Source organism: Anolis carolinensis, chromosome 6, assembly GCF_035594765.1.
Source record: "Anolis carolinensis isolate JA03-04 chromosome 6, rAnoCar3.1.pri, whole genome shotgun sequence".
In the NCBI taxonomy this organism is placed as follows: Eukaryota; Metazoa; Chordata; class Lepidosauria; order Squamata; family Dactyloidae; genus Anolis; species Anolis carolinensis.
The window spans coordinates 86,824,742-86,844,123 of record NC_085846.1 but is presented as its reverse complement, the minus strand read 5'-3'; the positions used below and the strand labels follow the sequence as shown (position 1 = coordinate 86,844,123).

Genomic DNA, 19,382 nt, shown 5'->3' with positions numbered 1-19,382 from the left:
AAGAAGGAATGGAGACAGAAAAGAAATCCTTTCTTCACAGTAACCCAGAAGAAAAAAGGGGAGGAAAACAGAAGATATCATTATGCTTCTGGTAGTATTGCATATAGAGAGCTACACTTCCAGATGTTTATTTATATATATTCATCTTGTTAAAACTGCAGGGATTGAGCTCTCATTGTCAGTAATGAAAGGCGCAGCACAGACGGCTATTAAACACAGCCATCATCCTGTCTGTTTTCAATTTCTATATTCATTCTCCAAGAGCACTGCTCAGAATTTTCCAAAATACATTATTCCAAAAGAGCCTCTTTAACATTCCAGCATGGTTTAAATTTGCCTTAGTAAAAAAGGCTGACTGTCATCTGATGTGCTACAGTTGGTTACATGGCTCCACCGCAAACATGTTTAATTGATATGGTACATTTATACTACACGATATCACTTGGATGCATATGCCATAGCTCTGAATGGGATTTTCTTCTCAGGAAAAATCATCATCCATCCTAGGATTTCCCTCTGCTGGCTAAGAAATAGCTTTGGATCTTGGTGTTTTTGCTTCCCTTGGAATCTGGCTGAGCAACTTGGATTGTGTGTTTCATATTGTGTATTTTTGTGTGTTAAGACTGAAATACACAAACATGATATGTACAGTCAGCTAAATTCTCAAACCTATATGGGCCAGTCTTCTCATCCAATAGAGTGAGGTAGTTGCTTCTGGTGGCAAATATTGAAGAGTGGGAAGTAAATAGCCTATACACAGCCTAAATGCAACCCCACATCTAGAAAGCCCCCCCACCCCCCATATAGTGATGGATTTGTACAATAAAAAGATAAAATCCAAAGCCAACAGTGCATGAAATGGGAAGATGCCGTTTTGTCCTTCATCTAAGATGTCTGAAACCTGTCCTTCTGTTTTATTTGTACACTCCTGAAAGCTGTGCTCATTTCTTCTGATTAATCAGCACCAAGTTTGACTCAAGACATTTTTCTATGTGAGCCTTAGTAGCAAATGGCAGCTGTGCCAAAAAGCTGAAGCTCAGGGGTTTCAGGCCAATCAAGTCATTTTGGCACCTGAGGCAGAAAATCTCACACATGCCTCATTGCCTTCCTGGCAGTAAACACAATCATAATAGGCTAAATATTTCCTACCTTTTCCTGAGATCTAGAATTCGCTTCCTGAGGCAGCTGCTTCATTTTGCCTAATGGCAAGGCTGACCCTCATCAGTATTTCATTATCTCCATTGCCAAATCTTCTTTCAGGGACCATATTTTATTAAATGGGATTTCTCTGGTTTTATCTTTCCCCATTAGATCGCCTGCTGTCTATAAGGATGATTTCAGGGTTCGTATGGGCTGTGCATTTTGTACATACGACCTGCTGTTAGTTTTTGTCTATGTAAGGGTGATTCCAGGGCTAGCATGGGCCATGCAGGTTGTACCAATAGCTCATTCATTCATTTGTGTCCTACTTTTTGCCTGGAATGCCTCAAGCAGCTCACGACATTCATACACTTGTCTCATTCCCAAAATACATGCTTTAAAAAGAATGGAAAGTATGGCATCATAACAAGAGATTATGGAGAATGAGATTGTCAGCTCTTTGTCTACCTTTTCCCCAAACAGTGAGGCAAGGTGAGGAATAGTTGGGAGGGATTAAATCTAACCTTCTAGTTGTAATTGTCCTGACTCTGTTGTGGGAATCATTCGTTTACTTTCAAAAACAAAAACAACAGAGAGGAGCTGAATACTATGTAACTATGTTTGTGGTTTCATCCTGAATTAAACTATGTTGTGGCTCCATGGCTGGCTTTGAGGGCACTTCAATTTCCACTTTAGAAGTGGAAGTGGTGGAGCTTCTCTGTAACCAGAGCTTGGGAAACTCAAGGGATATCCCAAACCAAAACTTTCATAAGAGTCCTGTGGTTGGGCAACCATGCTATGCCCGTAAAATACCGCAGATTTCATGCTGCTAACATACCAATTCTTTGTTCTTACAACATTAGAACAAGGCAACTGTTTGAAGAAGTGGACCTGGAAGGTAATACTGTCAGGATCCTATTTGTCTGTCTTGAACTCATACACAGCATTGTGTATGCCAATGTGGCAACCATGTTTCTGCCACCAGACAGAAAGGTTTTAAAGTCAATGTCATCATTGTGTGATTTAATGCTAGGTACTTTTACTTTAGTTTGAGTACCACTAGTCAACTCATTTGAAGTGGGATGCTGGAGAAGATTTTGCAGACACTGTGCTAAAAATAAATAGATAAATAGATGGGTCTGACCTCTTGCTGAAAACCAAGAAGACATCTGAGTTTGTTGTACTTTGTATATATCATGAGGAAAGATTACTAACTAAAAACTATTATGATGCTTGGTAAGGTGGAGGGCAGTTGGAACTCAATCATGGAAGCAGCAGTCTGAGGCTGCAAGATCTGAACAGGTCTGTTAAGGAAAAGATGACTAAGATCTCTCATTCATCTAGTCACCATAAAGCGAAGTCAGCTTGAAGGCAGCTAGCAACAACAAAATCATTAATCAGCCATGGGAACTGAAATGTCAGCCATGTCTACGTAGAATTCATTGTTTAAGGTCCCAATTCTGCCACATGTTGTTTGGAAATGCAGGAACCCACTGGCTGAAGGATTATGTTGCATTGTCTGCTATGGACATTCTGCTGCACCAGTGGAGCATATGTTATAACAGTGACATATCTCACTTTTCAATACCAAATAAAGAATTTGGGAGGCCTGGAAATGCAGCCAGTTCCAGTTGAGAACTGCAGCACAACCTATATGGAACTTTCTTGCAGTCTCTGGTTGAAAGAAGTTGACATTATCCCAATCACAGTGTTAAGAGCGGTTTCAGACATCTTCTGCATATGGAATAAAGAGGGGGCACTATCCTGTCCTCCATATCACACAGCAACATATCTTGGGTAGGTCTTTTAACTTGGCTAAGAAATAATTAGTGATGCATTTCTGAAATATAAAACTATGTAGTGAGTAAAAGTCTTACAAATTCATCTTTTTTCATTTTGCAGTGTAATCATTTTATTGTGTTTATAATGAAAAACAAAAGACTTAATGGATGTTAGCAAGATTCATCCTGTTCCTTGTATTTACACATTTCACCCTGGAGAGAAAATAATTAATCTTTCTACCATTGGACACTGGGTTGCGTCCAAACTCAGTCACATATAGAGCCAACACGTTAAAATTAATGGAACTTTTTAAAGAACATCTAAATCTGGATCTAACTGTGAGTGTAGTACTTACTTTCCTTTTTACTATATTAAAAACATTATGCCAAAGGAAATTGCACCTTATGCCAAAAATACAATTTGAATAAATGGAACCAGAACCTAATGAAATCATGTCTTAAATGAATATCATAGTTATAATATAACCTAATTAGAGAAAAATGTTGATCTAAGAAACATGTCATTTTCTTTCTTTCTTCCCCACCAGGGTGGGCAAATACAACTCTGCGGCAAATGTGTAATGTCTTGTGCCATGCTGGAATAGCTGGTCTAACAGTATATAAAGACTATAATTAATTAATTAATTAATTATTGATTTATAAACAGAAAATACCAAAGATGTCATAATGTCCACCAGGGGTTGCCCTACCATTAGATGGAAGGAAGCAGCTACCTTAGGTGTGATGAAAGAGCAGCAACCGACCAACAACTTAATTTGTCTTGCTGTATTTTTAACACCATGGAAGAGAGAGGCATATGTGAAATTTTCCTGCCATATATGAAAATAACATGGGCTGACTTAAGGTACTGTGGACTTTGGCTTGGAAAGCATTTTTTGTTTCACATCAGGCAGTATGTCTGACCTTTTCCCTCGTTTGAGCTTATACCAATTTCATATCATTTGAAAGCATTAGAAAATAGTGAGTTTACTGTTATCAGATTAAGCAGTTCTTGAGAATGTTAGGATAATTTAAAATGCATTCTATCTCTGAATTTCAGTAAGTAAATGCCCTGCTTTCAAGTACTGATGAACATGTGATTTCATTGAAAGGATAGGGTACACATTTAGTAAGTAAGCAAACAAATAAACTTAAAATGGGGCAGGTGAATGGAGCCTGTAAAATGTTATGTTATATTTACTGTTAGTGAATTCTAAACTATTAATGATGAGTTAGAAAAAAAACCTGTACTGATGACATACACGAAGTTGCTATGAATCAAACTGCTTCATTTTCCTTGTTATTACTAAAATGTTTTTGGCTTGTTCTGGAAAGGTACAGATTACAAAAAGCATGTGGTGGATTAGGATCTGCAAAAAGGAAGCGATGAGTATCAAGAGTGAAGTTTGGAGGACTGTACAAACCTCCCAAGAAATTATATTTATGAAGCGGCTTAGATTTTTGATCCAATCAGTTAGTATAAACAAATTCCCACATTTATGCCTTTATTTAAAAGCAAATGCTAACTTCAATTGGATTCCCAACCTCTGTCCATTAAGACTTAAACTTTATTAGAATTTTTATCTAACTATTTTGTGTTGAAAGTAGTATTTAAATCCAGAAATATTTCATGAGCAGAAAATGCTGTATCTGAGGAATTACATGAAAAATTCACACATTTTTGAGCAGAAACCAGTAATTTCTTTGTACTGGTAACAGCAAAGGCAAACTTATCACAGGATTTTCTTGGCAAGATTTGTACAGAGAGGGTTTGCCTTTGCCTTCCTGAAAGAGTGTGACGTGTCCAACTGCAAAGATTCTTGTCAGTGCATATCCTTCTTATCACAGTTTTGTGACATACGAGAAACATGCTTTTCCAGCATTGAGGGGAGGCGAAATATATTTCAATATTCTAGCCATCCCCATCGGAGAACCAAGTGGAGGACTGGAAAAGTCTGGAAGAATAAAGGATCCTCTGATGGCTCAAAGGCCACAGTGTATGAGTCAGGTGATCCCATCTACAAAGGTCATTCCACAGACAAGTTACCACCACCAAAAATGGTCTTAGGAACTGAGCACAGGTACTAATGAGAGGAGACAAGCTTTCAGGTAACCTAGCTCCAACCTGTTTAGGGTTTTAAATACAAATACCACCATGTTTATTTATTTATTACTATTTATAATCGACTTATAGCTAAATATTTCAAAGCACGATTTGATCCTAATCAAATATGCAAAATAAAAGCAACACAAACAATCAAGACATGACACATTTCCATAAAAAGGATGCAAAATTGTACTAAACCATGACAGTTTGAGAAGACAGATAACCTTCTAACATGCATCTACAATTAAAAATTCTTAGTGCATATTTGATATACAAGAGAAGAATATTCCACACACTGGGTTCTATTTTACTAACTGCCTTGCTCTGAAAAACTAGATTGGACCACACATAATAAAACCCTGAAGTTTCCAATGCCTTGAATACTCTCTGACCAAGCTTTGTTCAAGAATGGTCACAACTGGAAAAAGACATCCCCATCATCTAAGGCAGTGGTTCCTAACCTTTGGCCGTCCAGTTGTTTTGGACTTCAACTCCCAGAAATCCCAGCCATCTTATCAGCTGTTAGGAATTATGGGAGCTGAAGTCCAAAAAACTTAAAGGACCAAAGGTTGGGAACTACTGCTAAAGTCACCTGTTGTTGCTGTTGTTGTTGTTGTTGGGTGCCTTGAAGTTGCTTCTGATTTATGATGACCATGTTACAGGGTTTTCTTAACAAGATTTGTTGAGAGAGGGGTTTCTTTGCCATTCTCTTAGGTTGGGCTCCCAAGCAAGGGTTTGAACATTGATTTTCAGTGTTGTAATCCAATCCTGGCCACACCATGCTGGCTTGGTCACCTAATAGATTCCCCAACATTAGAAGTGACATGAGGATCCACTTGTATAGTGCAGCATTGGATGACTTCAGAGAGCTGGGTTTGAATTCTTGTTCATCCTGGAAACCTACCGGTTGATACTCTCTCAGCCTTAGAGAAAGCAATGGTGAACTCCCTCTGAACAAATATTGCCAAGAAACACTCATGATAGTTTCACCTTAGGGCCATTATAGGTTGGAAACTACTGTAAGGCATGCAACTACTACTACTTGCTACTATGAGTCACCTAGACATACAATTTCAGCTTGTGGTAATCAGCCACAAGAAGGGAAATTTATAAGTGTATGTGGGTCACATACAATGAGCCCTTAGTGTTAGCTATTCATGGATACTGAAATCCATGGGTGCACAACTCCAGTTATATACAAACACATAGTATAATGGTATCTCTTATATAAATTGACAAAATTAAAGCTTGCTTTTTGAAATTTTTAAAAATATTTCCAAGCCATGCATGGTTGAACCCATTGATGTAGAATCTATGGATATGGACAGCAATGCAAGGGCTTTGTCTTTAATATCCTTAGGTGACATCAATTGGAACTACTTCCAAACATATGGATTAGATGCAGCTCTGGATACCACAGCTGCTGCAATTAACAGCATCAAGGTCAATGCTGAAATAGATAATGTTATCCTCAAAGTGTTTTATCAAGAAAATTGCATCAAGTCCCTAGATCCCCATTCAGTGAAAGAGGTGTTATCAATTCCCAGTTACACTTTGAGAGGCAGCAACAAAACGAATATTTTTACTGCCCTTGAGTGCCATATAATACGCACAATGACATAAATTATGTGTTCTAACATGTTTGGGTCAGTTTCACAGGGAATCCTGCAGCATTTGCTGTTATTCAGCTGTTGCCTGGCTTATTTTATTGCTCTCAGCTTCTGGGCTACCAGGGAGCTGAATGAGCACCACAGTAGGCATTCAGGCAAAGGAATATGTGTATTATTATTGTTGTTGTTGTTGTTGTTGTTGTTGTTGTTGTTAGTTTCTGGAGGGGAGACCAAATAATTTATATTATTTTCTCCTTGCTGAGAAAATCTCTCTCCTCTACATTCAGTATTTTCCTCTGCCCCCTCCCAAAACAGAAGATGGGAAGTGGGGAACTGAGTACAATCCTCTGAATAAGTTTTTATTGCAGTGCACAATAATGATGTCATCCGTTGAGACCCCCGGGGAATGCAGGAGGATGTCTGCATCTCCCAGGAAGATACATGCATCATTGTGCACCAGCTATCAGAGCACTAAAAACCACTTGGATTGAAAACAGAGCTTCAGGATTCTCCTAGTCAGAGTTTCCTAACACTCAAGGAACCACTTTTTCATCTCTCTGAGTTTCTGGCTATATTCTTTCCAACCTCACTCAGGAACAAACATGCCAAGAGTCTTTCACATTCCACAGTAAGATTGGTGTGTCAATAGGTCTAGCCAATAGGAAATCCCTCCAAGCACTCAAAAGCCATTGTATTTCCTCACTGCTAGCAGTAGCAGTTGCTTGATTTATGGCACCCCTACAAATGAGGACTCTCCAAGAGTTCAAGTCATCATGCTCAGATCTTTCAAGTCATGGCCTCATTTAATGAGTCAATTAATCTATAATAAGGTCTTCATTATTCCTTCAATTTTCCACGTTATCTAGCATCATCATCTTTTATAATGAGTCATGTCATCTCATGATACATCGAAGTGATACATCGAAGGTTCAAGAGGGAGTTCAGACTTGGCTTCCTCATCATCATATTTACTTGTCTTTTTGGCAGTCTGTAGTACTGTATTCAAAAAACTTTCTTCCAGTAACATTTCAAATGAGTTGAATTTCTTCCTGGCAGCTTTCACAACTATATATAGAAATCAGAAATACTGTGACATGGTTGATCTGAATTTTAGAATTTGATGAAACCCATTAAAATCAGTCCTCCACATAATCAGGAAATAGTCTTACCATGACATTGAGGTTGTCTGGACATTTTTAGATGATATGTCCCACAACTTGAATTAAATCTGAATTTGAAAATACGGTTTGCTCTGTGAAATAAGGCTAATTTTATTTAAGACAACTCTGCAGTTGTCATGAAATCCTGAGCTAATTTGCTATAGACAGCCTCAGCATAAACACCTAAATCTTCTGGGAACACTGTTTCCAATATCAGGCTAAAAATTCAGAGTGGACACGGAAAAGAATTAAAAGTGACTGCATGTCAAAAAACTTTAGCTTAATATGATTACATTTTCCAGCTACCACTAACAATCTCACTACCTTTTTAGCCAACTGAAGTTTCTAAACAATTTCTTAAAATGCAATGAATTCTCCAGCATATATAACCATAGTTCATCCATCTACTTCCCAACAGGGGCATATACCTACTCCCACATCCTAATTTGAGAATGTGGAAATGTATATCTAAATGTCTTGCAAATTATTGATGACATGCCAGTTTACATCTTTCTGCTGTCTATTCCATAGAGCTGTTTTATCAGCAGGGAAAATGAAATGACCAAAGGAATCCCACAGCATAATTGCCAAGGCAAGAGCAATAATCCCCAAGCATAATCTGTTGGAATTGGCAATTTAAGTAGGAGTGGAAACACCACATCACAGTAGCCGTGGCATCCAGCCCAGACATCAACCACCTAGATTTCCATGGCTGATGAAACTGAAAGCTGCTGAGATGTCCAAGAGAATCAATAGGACTGTATTTTATCTGTCTGTCTCTCAACAAAGACCATCTCACAAGTTATCTAAGGTAGTTTCTGTTTCAAAACTAGATGAAAAGTCTGAAAGAGATCTAGAAAATCAGTTTCATTGAAGAATGTCTGCAGTTTCTTGGCAGACAATTTATTCAAGCCTCTTGGCCAGAAATAGAACATCAGCTACTAGTCTGCAGTCACTAACCCTTTCTGGGTCCAGATTAAGCTTCTTTAGGAGTGGCCTAGTTTCATGCACCTGTTTCTACTATATTTCTTTGATTCTAGGATGCCATCAATTGTACAATGCACACTAATTTCAGCACCACCAACAGAAAAAAAAAGATTCATTTTATATGTAAAAAATAGCACTTGAAATTCTTTATCTACACTGGCAATCATTACAGAGATTTGAATCTAGAATTTAGGTAGCTTTACTGGGTCCCGTTAGTGCTTAATGGAAAGATGCAGAAACTCCTGTTTTTGCATGTTTACGTGATGTGATAAGCTACATTGTTTCATCACACTCCACTTCAAAATGACCAGTGTGAGCTGGTGTATTCAACTGGTTCTGACCACAGCTCTCAAATTACTATATAAGGCAAGTTGCTCACATATTTCTGTGCTGCCCGGCCTCTTCAATAAGATGACCATTTTGAGATCTTTATCATTATTGTCAAAACAGTAGATGAAGAGGAGATGAGCTATCTGAAAGACTGTCCAGCTTCATCTCTTTCCACAGAAGCTGTTCTGGATGCTGAAAGTGATGGAATCCAGATTTCAATTTGTAAAAGCAGAGCTAGGGCAGTATTAAAGTAGATGTTTAAGTTTTTTTATGAAGTAGTGTATCAAAATATATTCATCAAAAGGGGCTGGGGATTCAAACTGTTAACAAAACAAGCTTGCTCTTAGTTTCAACTGAATTGTGATTGATCCATTGGATCTCATCTAGTGCTGAAGTTCTATTAAATTCAGTGGAATTTATTCTAGACCACATTGAACCAGGTTGAACTATGAAGGTTATTCGCCATGTTTATTCATTAACATCATTTGTGTGATTACCAGGAAGTAATGATAGTGCAAATGTCTATACCTACATGTGGATGTCTAGGATTCAGGTCAATGGCATATCTGATCCTGAATGATTAGTATCACAGCCTGGCTTCTTGGCATTCATACCCACTCTGCAAAGAAAATGATGTAATAATTATAAAATGATTACTGGAATATACCCATATTGTGAGTCAATGTGGTACTGTATATGTTTTTGAATGCTGGTCTCTGGATTCAAATCTTTGTTTAGCCATGGAGACCCACTGTGTGACCTTGGGCAAGTCACATTTCCTCAGCATCAAAGGACAGCAATGGAGAATATATATATTCCAGCCATATTTACTTAAGGTATTTTTCTTGGTGATTATGCAGGCACTTCAAGACAATTATATGAAGGAGTTTGAACACAATAAAAGGCTGTGTGTGTGTGTGTGTGTGTGTGTGTGTGTGTGTATATATATATATATATATATATATATATATATATATATATATATATACGTATATAGTCAAACGTATTTTAACTGCTCTTTATTGTGTTCAAGGAATCAGAAATATTTATTCAGCCTTTTATTGTGTTCAAACTCCTTTGCATACATATGCAGACATTTCTTGTCTGGAAGTGCCCGCATAATCACCAAGAAAAATATCTTAAGTAAATATGGCTGGGATTTATAATTACTATTCCATAACTCTGTAGTCTCCAACAATGATATCTGAAGGTACTTACAAGCTCTTACTTTCCTTGGCATCTACTGGATTCTGTCCATTCTGATTTTTTTTCCAGTGAAAAATAAATCTGGGAGGCTGGGATACTAAACTAAGGCATCAGTCTCTGAAGTTATATTTGCTTCCAATAATACCTCCAGGCCACAAATGCATTTCTAGAAAACAGAATGGTTTGGAAGTGTGCCTAGCTGGCAGGAAAAAGATAATGAAATGGGGACTGTTCAGTATGGGTGGGGAAAAGAAATATTCGGCTTGTGTTTTTTTTTCTCAAATGATTTGTGTTATTTTGATGGAGTTTTATCTGACCTTACCTTTTTTTTCTCTGTGTGTTTTGCCTGTGTGTTTACTTGGGCAATAGGCAACATCAGTTTGCCTTGGGTAAAAACTGGTGTCTTGCTGAGCTCAAGTAGGCGATTGAGCTCACATCCCAAGCCCTCAAACTGTACATATGGTTGATTCTGCATATGGATTGTAGGCTACCTGTTAACCAGGGAATCAAAATGACAAGGGAACAAATAGAGAGCCAAGATGCCAACCCAGCATTTTGTTCCTTTCTGATATGTCTGCTAACGTATGAGACCTGGATGGTCATTTTCCTAAATTCAAAGAACTCTGAAAAATTCAGATACTTGTACTCTTTGAAAATAATTACTATGATGGCAATTATTTTATTATGGAAGTCAAACCCTATGACGAGCTGGCTTTGTTTAGCTTTGAGAACAGGGGGACATGATAGACATGATTAAATTTTGAAAGGATGTCATGTTGAAGATGGAGCAGGCTTGTTTTCTGCTGCTCCAAAAAAAAAGACACAAGGCAATGAAGAAAAGAGATGCCATCTAAACATTAGGAAGAACTTCCTGATGGTAAAAACTTTTGAACAGTGGAATATGCTGCATTGGAGTGTGTTTCTTTAGAGGTTTTTAAAGAGGCTGGATGGCCATCTCTCAGGAATGCTTTATTCTGTGTTCCTGAGTGGCAGGGGATGGTCATTGTAGTCTCTTCTACCTCTGTAATTCCATGATACTCAGTTTATGAAAGTGTCTTATAAACACTGAGCTTATTTCATATTGGATATGTCACCAAACAATCCATTACACCATCATGCGTAGATTACCTCAGCTATTCTCTCCTTGAAGTTAAAGCAAACAGCTCTAAAACATAAATGCAATTTAAATAAATGAAGGGGCAAAGACAATTGATTTCTCAACTGTCAACAATGTGTTGCAAAGCCTTTTGATTCATTTGTGTATTTCTTGAAATGCACAATACTGTCACTAGAAGACTGAAATACCTTGTACTAGATATATACTATATACCTATTTGTGCTAGAAAACAATCAGTCCCAATGTTTTTTTAAGCTCCAGATTACTCCTCTTTATTTTCATTCTGAGGAATGTATCTTTGGTTACATACAGGCAAAGGTCATACCACAATAAATGTACTGGAGTTTTTAAGGCACCACAAGGTTTGTCATTTTTACTGGGGCTGTGTTGTCATGTTGGAAAGGTTGTGAAGCTGTGGGAAAAGGCTATCCTTCAGAATTAATGACACTCGTTTTAAAAGTGTTTATCTAACAAACAATCCCTGTATACATTCATGTTCGATGAAGTAAGGAAATGACTGTGCAGTTCTGGAGCTAGCAGATCATTCCAGATCTCTATTACATGGATCTCATGAATGAGAGAGATATCAAAAGTGATTTCTAATACCAAATTGATGCCCTTGATTTGTTTTTATGTGAATTCTGTATTCATTTTATAAAATGGATATTTTTCTATTGTTTCAGTGCATTGTAAGTAGGAAAAAGGAGCTTCTAGAAACATAAAATAAAATGTTACAACAGACCTCTCTGTTTTTTAAAGACTTGTCTGAACAAATCCCAGAACACACTGAGTGGGCCAAATAATTTTAATTTTAAGACAGTAAAATTGTACTATTGGGGTTGGAGGACCACTTACATTGAACAACTCAAGGGTAAGGTTAAAGTCCTATACAGACTTAGCTGAACATAAACCCTGCTGAATTCTGTGGGACTTACTCCCAAACAGGCATGCACAGTTAAATATACAAGCAGGGCCTCCAAGGATGCATTTAGTCTACAATTAATGTAGTTTCACATCACTTTAATTGACTTGGCTCAATGCTATGGAATCAAAGGAGTTGTAGCTTGGTGAGTTGCCAGTGCTCTTTGACAGAAAAGGCTAAACATCTTCTAAAGCTATAACTCCCATGGTCACACAGCAATGAGCCAAAACAGTTAAAGTGGTGTCGAACTGCATTAATATTACAGTTTAGATGTACCCTACACAAGACAGTTTTCCGGGGAGGGGGAGGTCCTCGTGCCGGCGAGTTGCAGGTGAAAGAGTGTCCTGTCCGTCGCCATCACATGGGAGAAAGGGCGGCAACACACATTGCCCCGCAACCCTTTTTCCTATCATATGAGGAAAAGGGGAGGTGTTTCTCCTCCAATTTGGGAGGAATGTGGACGAGGCCTGCCAAGTGTCTTCCAGGCCTGGCCAAAAGTGGCAAAACGGGGTTGTTTTCGCCCCATGTGAAGAGGTCCCTAAGGTCCATTTGGACTGGATTAAACCACTGAGCTGCTGAACTTGCTGACCAAAAGGTCAGTGGTTCGAATCCGGGGAGCAGAGTGAGCTCCCGCTGTTAGCTTTAGCTTCTGCCAACCTAGCAGTTTGAAAACATGTAAATGTGAGTAGATCAATAAGGCGGGAAGGTAACGGCATGGAGATGAGCACCAACCCCCAGAGTCTGACATGCCTGGACTTAATGCCAGGGGGAAACCTTTACTTTTACCTATACTGTAATTGTATGCATGAAATTTTACAGATTTAGGTTTTCCTTCTTTGTGAAAAAAATATGCTTATGATAAAATATTAACAAGGCCGCGGCAGCCTCCTGGAGAGCACGCATGCCGGCACACAGGGCAGGCGCACACTGGCACGCAGGCATAGGCCCGCCTTCCGGGTGGCGGGCGTGCTCTCCAGCTGCTTCAACTGGCTGAAGGAAGCTTCCTTCCGCTGGTTGAGGAGCACACATGCTGCCCAGAAGGCCCAGGCTGCCCGGAAGGTGGCACCATGTTATCAAAGGCACAGTTGAGGCACTCCCGCGTGCGCCTCAACATACATGCATGGATGCATGTGTGTGCGCCCAGGAGCACCTCAATGATGCCCCCTACAAGATGGCACCACAGGCAAGTACCTAGTTTGCCTGGCGGTTGAACCGCCCCTGGGCACTCCACGTGGCCAGCTACTGGTCAAAGGACATTTAGTACCGTATCATGCCAAGTTGTTTTTTTTTTAACTTTGTGTTTTCAAATACATTACAGCTTGTACCTTCGGTTTGCTTCTAACAGGATAAATAAACACCTCCCCCTGGCGGGAAGCAGCCAAGCTTTGAAGCTGCAAGGCTACTCAATGCTAATTAAGGTGGCCAATTGCAACAGTCGCACTTGCCTCAAGCAGACAAGAGTTCTTTCTCCCACCCTGGACATTCCACAGATATATAAATTCTCAAATGTGATTATTTTCCAGACAGTGTTTTATTTGTTTCCTGTGAAGTAACCCCCCCCCCCCCCCAACTTGCCTAGTTTCCAAAGATCTCACAACCTCTGAGGATGCCTGCCATAAATATGGCAGGAGAGAATCTGTCTGGAACACGGTCATACGGCCCGGAAAACTCACAGCAACCCAATCTGGGGGGGTGGTGGTTTTGAACCCCTAAACCGCCCCCTTAACTACGGGCTTGTACAGAACCTATCTTGTTGGTAACGAGGGGACTGGATGTATAAGAAATAAACCACATTGTATACGTGTGTGCGTATGTGTATGTAGAGGGCGCTTTCCTGCCAGAGCAAGGCCTTTCCTCCTCCCCTCATCCTCCCTCTCTCTCCTCGCACAGCTCGCTCTGATTCCCCGGCCTGACCTTCCCAACATGGCGCCGCGCCGCCCCCTTGACGCCTCCCGGCGCCTCCCCACCGAGGCCTCCTCCTCCTGCTGCTGCTGCTGCTCGGTGGGCGGTGGGCCGGGCCTGCAAGGAGAGCGAAGGCTCGGCTCCCGACGCTGAGACCGAGGCAGAAAGAGCGAATAAACGGAGGGAGCGCCTGTGCGTGAGGCGAGGCCCTCCTTCCTCCCTGAGGACGGCGGCTGTGCTGACGGGAAAGGAAGAGAAGGGAGGCTTCTCTCTCTCGCTGAGGAGAAGGAGGAGGGACGGAGTGGCCGCCTCCGCACCTGTCTCTCCGCCCCGAAAACGGAGCGAGGAGGACGACGACGGCGGCGACGAGTGGGTGTTGCCGGCGCCAAGCACCTGGCTCCCCTCCTCCCTCCCTTCCTCTCAGCCGAAGAAGGGACTCTGGAGTGGGATTGACGGCGGGGCGGAGGAGGCCGGGCCGCGCGACCTGCTTCTTCTCTGAGGAGATTCTGCCTTTACCACTCGCTGGTGGGAGGCCTCAAAGGGGGTGGGGGGGTGGGGTGGGGTGCTTTTGGTGTGTGTGTTTTGAAGCGTATACATTTGACACACACAAATAACAATCTCTTGAGGCCGGAGGCGCTGGAGCCGCGGCGGGAGCAGCGGGAGCAGCAGGAGGATGAACCCCAATGTCACCTACGCCAGCCGCAAGCGGCGGAAACCCGTGCAGAAAATGTAAGCCGGGGCGAAGGGGAGGGAAGGGAAGGGAAATGCCTTTGCATCTGTGGGAGACCTTTCCTCCCCCACTTTCCCCCTCCCTCTCTTCCCCTATTCTTTCCCCTGTAGTCTTTCCTCTGTTTTTCCCTCACCCACCCTCCAATGTTTTTGATCCAACCTAAAAACTTGTCTCTTTAACCAAGCTTTCCAATAGGTAAAGATCAGGCATGGGCAAACTTCGGCCCTCCAGGTGTTTTGGACTTCAACTCCCACAATTCCTAACAGCCGGTAGGCTGTTAGGAATTGTGGGAGTTGAAGTCCAAAACACCTGGAGGGCCCAAAGTTTGCCCACGTCTGGCATAGACCCGTTGGTTGGTTTTCACTGAAAGCGCTTTATAGGACTGGTTAGGTTGTTATTCATTTTCTGTCTATAATTACCGTAACGTTTTTATCGATGTCTATTTTAGGGTCGGTTGATTTTATTGTGGTACAGTAGAGTCTGACTTATCCAACATAAACGGGCCGGCAGCACGGTGGATAAGCGAAAATGTTGGATAATAAGGAGGGATTAAGGAAAAGCCTATTTTACAACAAGTCGACAGAAAAAGCAGTTCAATACATGGTAATGTTATGTAGTAATTAATGTATTTATGAATTTAGCACCAAAACATCACAATATATTGAAAATACTGACTAAAAAAGATTGGCTACTAACAAATTGACTACAAATAAAGAGAGAATTGCATAAAATGAACTTACAGTAGCAACCTTGTCAGACATTAAATCCATAAAAAGTCCAATCCTTGCAGCCTAGAGAAACAGCTGTGGATCAGGGTGGGAGGCAAACTGCGTTGGATAATCCAGAACGTTGGATAAGCGAATGTTGGATAAGTGAGACTCTACTGTATTGTTTTATGTATCGATGTATCTGTATTTATTGCACCCTATGCATTGTTCCATTACGAGTGCTTTCTAAGCCACCCCGATTCCCTTTTGAGAGACCTTACAACCTTGTGTTTTCATGGCAATTTATTTATTTATTGCATTTATATACTGCTTTTCTCACCCCTGGGGGGGGGGGGGAAACGGTTCACAACATAATCAATAGCAGAATTCAATGCCTCACATATATAAACATCAAATATGAAATCAACAACATATTACTATAGAATAAAACCATTAAAACTATAAAACTGTGACCTCAGTCATAGCATAAAACATTTAGGCCTTGCAACAATCCAGGGTGTCCAGGTGCAAACAAAATGATCTGTTGGGAGGGATTTCTAGTGTTTTAACAGTGGTTGGTGCTGATTCAAACATTGTCAGAGCATCCCTGTATTCAGGTACAGACCATGCTCAAGGCCCTTGTAACTCATGCAACCAAGTACAGAGCTGTTCCTGTATTCTGATCTTGCGAGGCTTAGTTTTGCCTGTCTGGAATCTATGTACCTTGTCTCTGAATGACATAGTTTTGCCTGCCTTGGATTTTATGTACACTGTTCCTGTATATATTGTGGAAATTGTATTAGAGGCTTCCTTTGAAGGGTCTTTTGGTACTTTTGGCTTTATCAACATAACCTGGTGAACTTTGAGTCCCTTTTTATATTTCCTTGCTCTTTATATTACCAGCTTTTATTATACTTTGCAGTTAATAAACTCTTACAATCGCCTTCAGAATTTCAGTAGCTCTTTGGAAAACACCTATATATGTGTGTGTATTCTCTAAAAATAAAAGACACACATATGTATTCTCTTTCCCAACTAAAGTTTTTGTCTTGTGATGGTTGTTTATTTTTCTGGCAGCCCTGGCTCAAAGGCCTCTCTCTTCAATTTGCTGGTGGAAATGTTGCCCCCTGACATCTGACATAATATACGTGCATCTCTCTCTCTTCGTTTTCCAGCAAGGTCTGCTGAGCTGAAAAAGCCTACCTGTCCAAAGGGTTTTGGTGGCCCGAGGTGGCCCTTTGCGCAATCTGTGTCACCCCTCCCTCCCCTTACTGCCGTAGAGCCGCTTCTAGTGACTTCCTGGCTCTTTGTCAATAATCCATGGGGAGCGTCAAAAGAGCCTCTTGTTTTCAGCTTGAACGCTAAAATTTTGTTATTTTTATGACTTACTTCAGAGCAGTAGATAATATTTCATCTCTTTTTTTTAAAGAACAAGACTGCTTGATTTGGAAAACATTGCCTTAAGGGTTTTTTGAAACGGTTGGGTACTTCTTTCCAGTTATGGGGTGGAGAAGCTGAATTCCTGAATGGCAAGCAAATGTCTTCTGTATGTGAACAGAGGACTTTCTCCTCCCCAGCAACCTATATTTCAGGACTACAGCCTTAGGATGAGAACAGATTTCTGGGCTGAGACATAGCACAAATTAAGCCTTGATTCAGGGCCCTATTTTTATCAAGCTCCGATGACCCAGTTAAAGTCAAGCGGCTGATTAAAGTCAGAACAAGGGCTGTGAGGTGGGAGGAGATGAAGGAATGTCTTCAGTCTTTAAATCAGTGTTAAGTTGGCACCCTGGCAAAGAATGACAGGTATTTAAGGTGATCATTCCCTGCCAGTGTGCACAGAATAAATGTAAAAAGAAAAATTGAAAGTCTGCAGCAGTTGGTTAGTTTCTGGCTTCCTTGGCCGTGGGCCTGCCTTGTGTTTTCTAACAGGGATTGCTAGTAGCGCATGCTGTTTGTGTCTATGTGCAGAAAGCCACGTTGTGCTGCCTGGCTTCTGCCACTGCAGTGGGTTAGTCCCTGGTTGTGGATTAACATTCAGCCTGTAGCATCAAAATGTACGAGGCTTGATTTTATGCTGCACATACTCAAAATTTTTCTCTCTCCATCTTAAAAAAGGATTGTAGGCCAAAACACCGTTGGGTGGAAAATGTCTCTGAGAAGCAGTTTATATTCACAGCATTCACAAGTGATGAAATCAGAACTGTGATGTAGATAAAATAACTTAAAAGGAAGCGGGGGAGCTAAATGTGGAAGGTTGTTTCTTTGCTTTCAAAACACTGTCTTAACACTTGGTAATTTTTCAGGCTAAAATTTTAAAATGTTAAAGCATTATGTATGTTCTCAGATTCCACGATTTTCAAAGCTATATGTTTTTAAAATATATTGCATTGTGTTGTGGAGAGGCAGATTTAAGTACTCAAACAAAATGGTTATCTGCAAATTCAAAATCATTTTCATGAATGTATGTATTTTGATTATGTAGTGGGTTATTTTGAGGTATGAAGATTATTCCTAGGTATTTCAAATGGAGTAAAGATTAATTTTTAACAGCTTCCCTTAGGTTGGTGTAAGTACCACTTTTTGCTAATATGTATACTGTTCAAGTAGCACTGCTGATGAAATATTTATTCCTCAACACAAAGTAACTGTATTGAGCTTGGTGGCATTTCCCAAAAGAATCTGAGATTAAGTGTAATGGTTTGGGATCTGTGCAGAGTTTGCAGTTTCACAGGGTTTTTTTTTTTGCCTTTATGCTTATAGTTGTCCATGGACTATAATTTGTGGTGGTAGTGTCTTTTAATTTCAAGTGACCCTGTGCAAATTGAAAGCCAGATAAATGTGTGAGAAAATCTGTAGAAACTGTTGGTGCACACTGAATTGTATAATTTGGCAAAGCCTACTATCTTCAAAGTAGAAGGGGGGATAGTTATCATGCTTCATGTCTTGTCTATAACATGAACATGTGGAATGCTTATCTTTTTATCGGCTATGTGCTTTAAATAATTGTTCAAGACAATTGGATCAGAATACTTAGGTATCTGACTTCATGTTACATGAAAGCTGTTATTAAGTAGTCCTAGGTGTATAATACACTGCTTTCTGAGCTCTCTACAAGAGTGACACACACCCATAAAAAGAATAGCCATGTTTACTTTAGAGGTGATAATTTTTGGTTATGCAATACTTATGATTAAGTAACACTGGGTCTCGTAAACAGAAATGGACTACTGGTGCTCAAATATGTTTGTAAATAGCAATAATTCCTAGATAGTCTTAAACTTGTCTCTCCCAGCTTTTAGCTCTGTTAGAGAGGCCTAAAATAAATGTTGGTGTGGTGAAATGCAACCAGTAGGTTTCAGTATTTTTGTGTGAGAAGTATGAAGTCATTGAAAATGTACAATTTAAGTTTGCTGTGAAACTTCATATGGAAGAGAGTTCATATAACCGGTAATCTGCTAAAATGATTCACAGCTAAGTCAAGCCATTAGGCATTGATAGAGTACTGAATTTGTTATATGAAGCTGATTTATGGAAGAGTTGCAGCAAAAATCTACCTGTTTGTAGGTTAAACTTGATGGGACATTTATGCCTATGTCTGTATTTTAATATATGATCACTACTATATGTACCAGTGATAAATACACTGAAAAAATGCTGTTATTTGGATGAAGTACTGTTGA

General features: G+C 40.1%; 2 protein-coding genes across 2 annotated transcripts in view; one reads left to right on the top strand and one right to left on the bottom strand.

The window, feature by feature from the left end:
* The window catches only part of LOC103279134 (uncharacterized), a 45,755-nt gene extending 30,896 nt beyond the window's left edge, over window positions 1-14,859 (bottom strand). Inside the window, exons 1-2 of the mRNA XM_062957854.1 lie at window positions 14,829-14,859; window positions 14,275-14,784 (exon numbers count right to left, since the gene is read on the bottom strand). Coding sequence (XP_062813924.1) covers window positions 14,275-14,784; window positions 14,829-14,859 — 541 coding nt within the window. The remainder of the gene's footprint in view (window positions 1-14,274; window positions 14,785-14,828) is intronic.
* ahr (aryl hydrocarbon receptor) overlaps window positions 14,780-19,382 on the top strand; it is a 71,046-nt gene continuing 66,443 nt past the window's right edge. Inside the window, exon 1 of the mRNA XM_008112617.2 lies at window positions 14,780-14,991. Coding sequence (XP_008110824.1) covers window positions 14,936-14,991 — 56 coding nt within the window. The 5' untranslated portion in view covers window positions 14,780-14,935. The remainder of the gene's footprint in view (window positions 14,992-19,382) is intronic.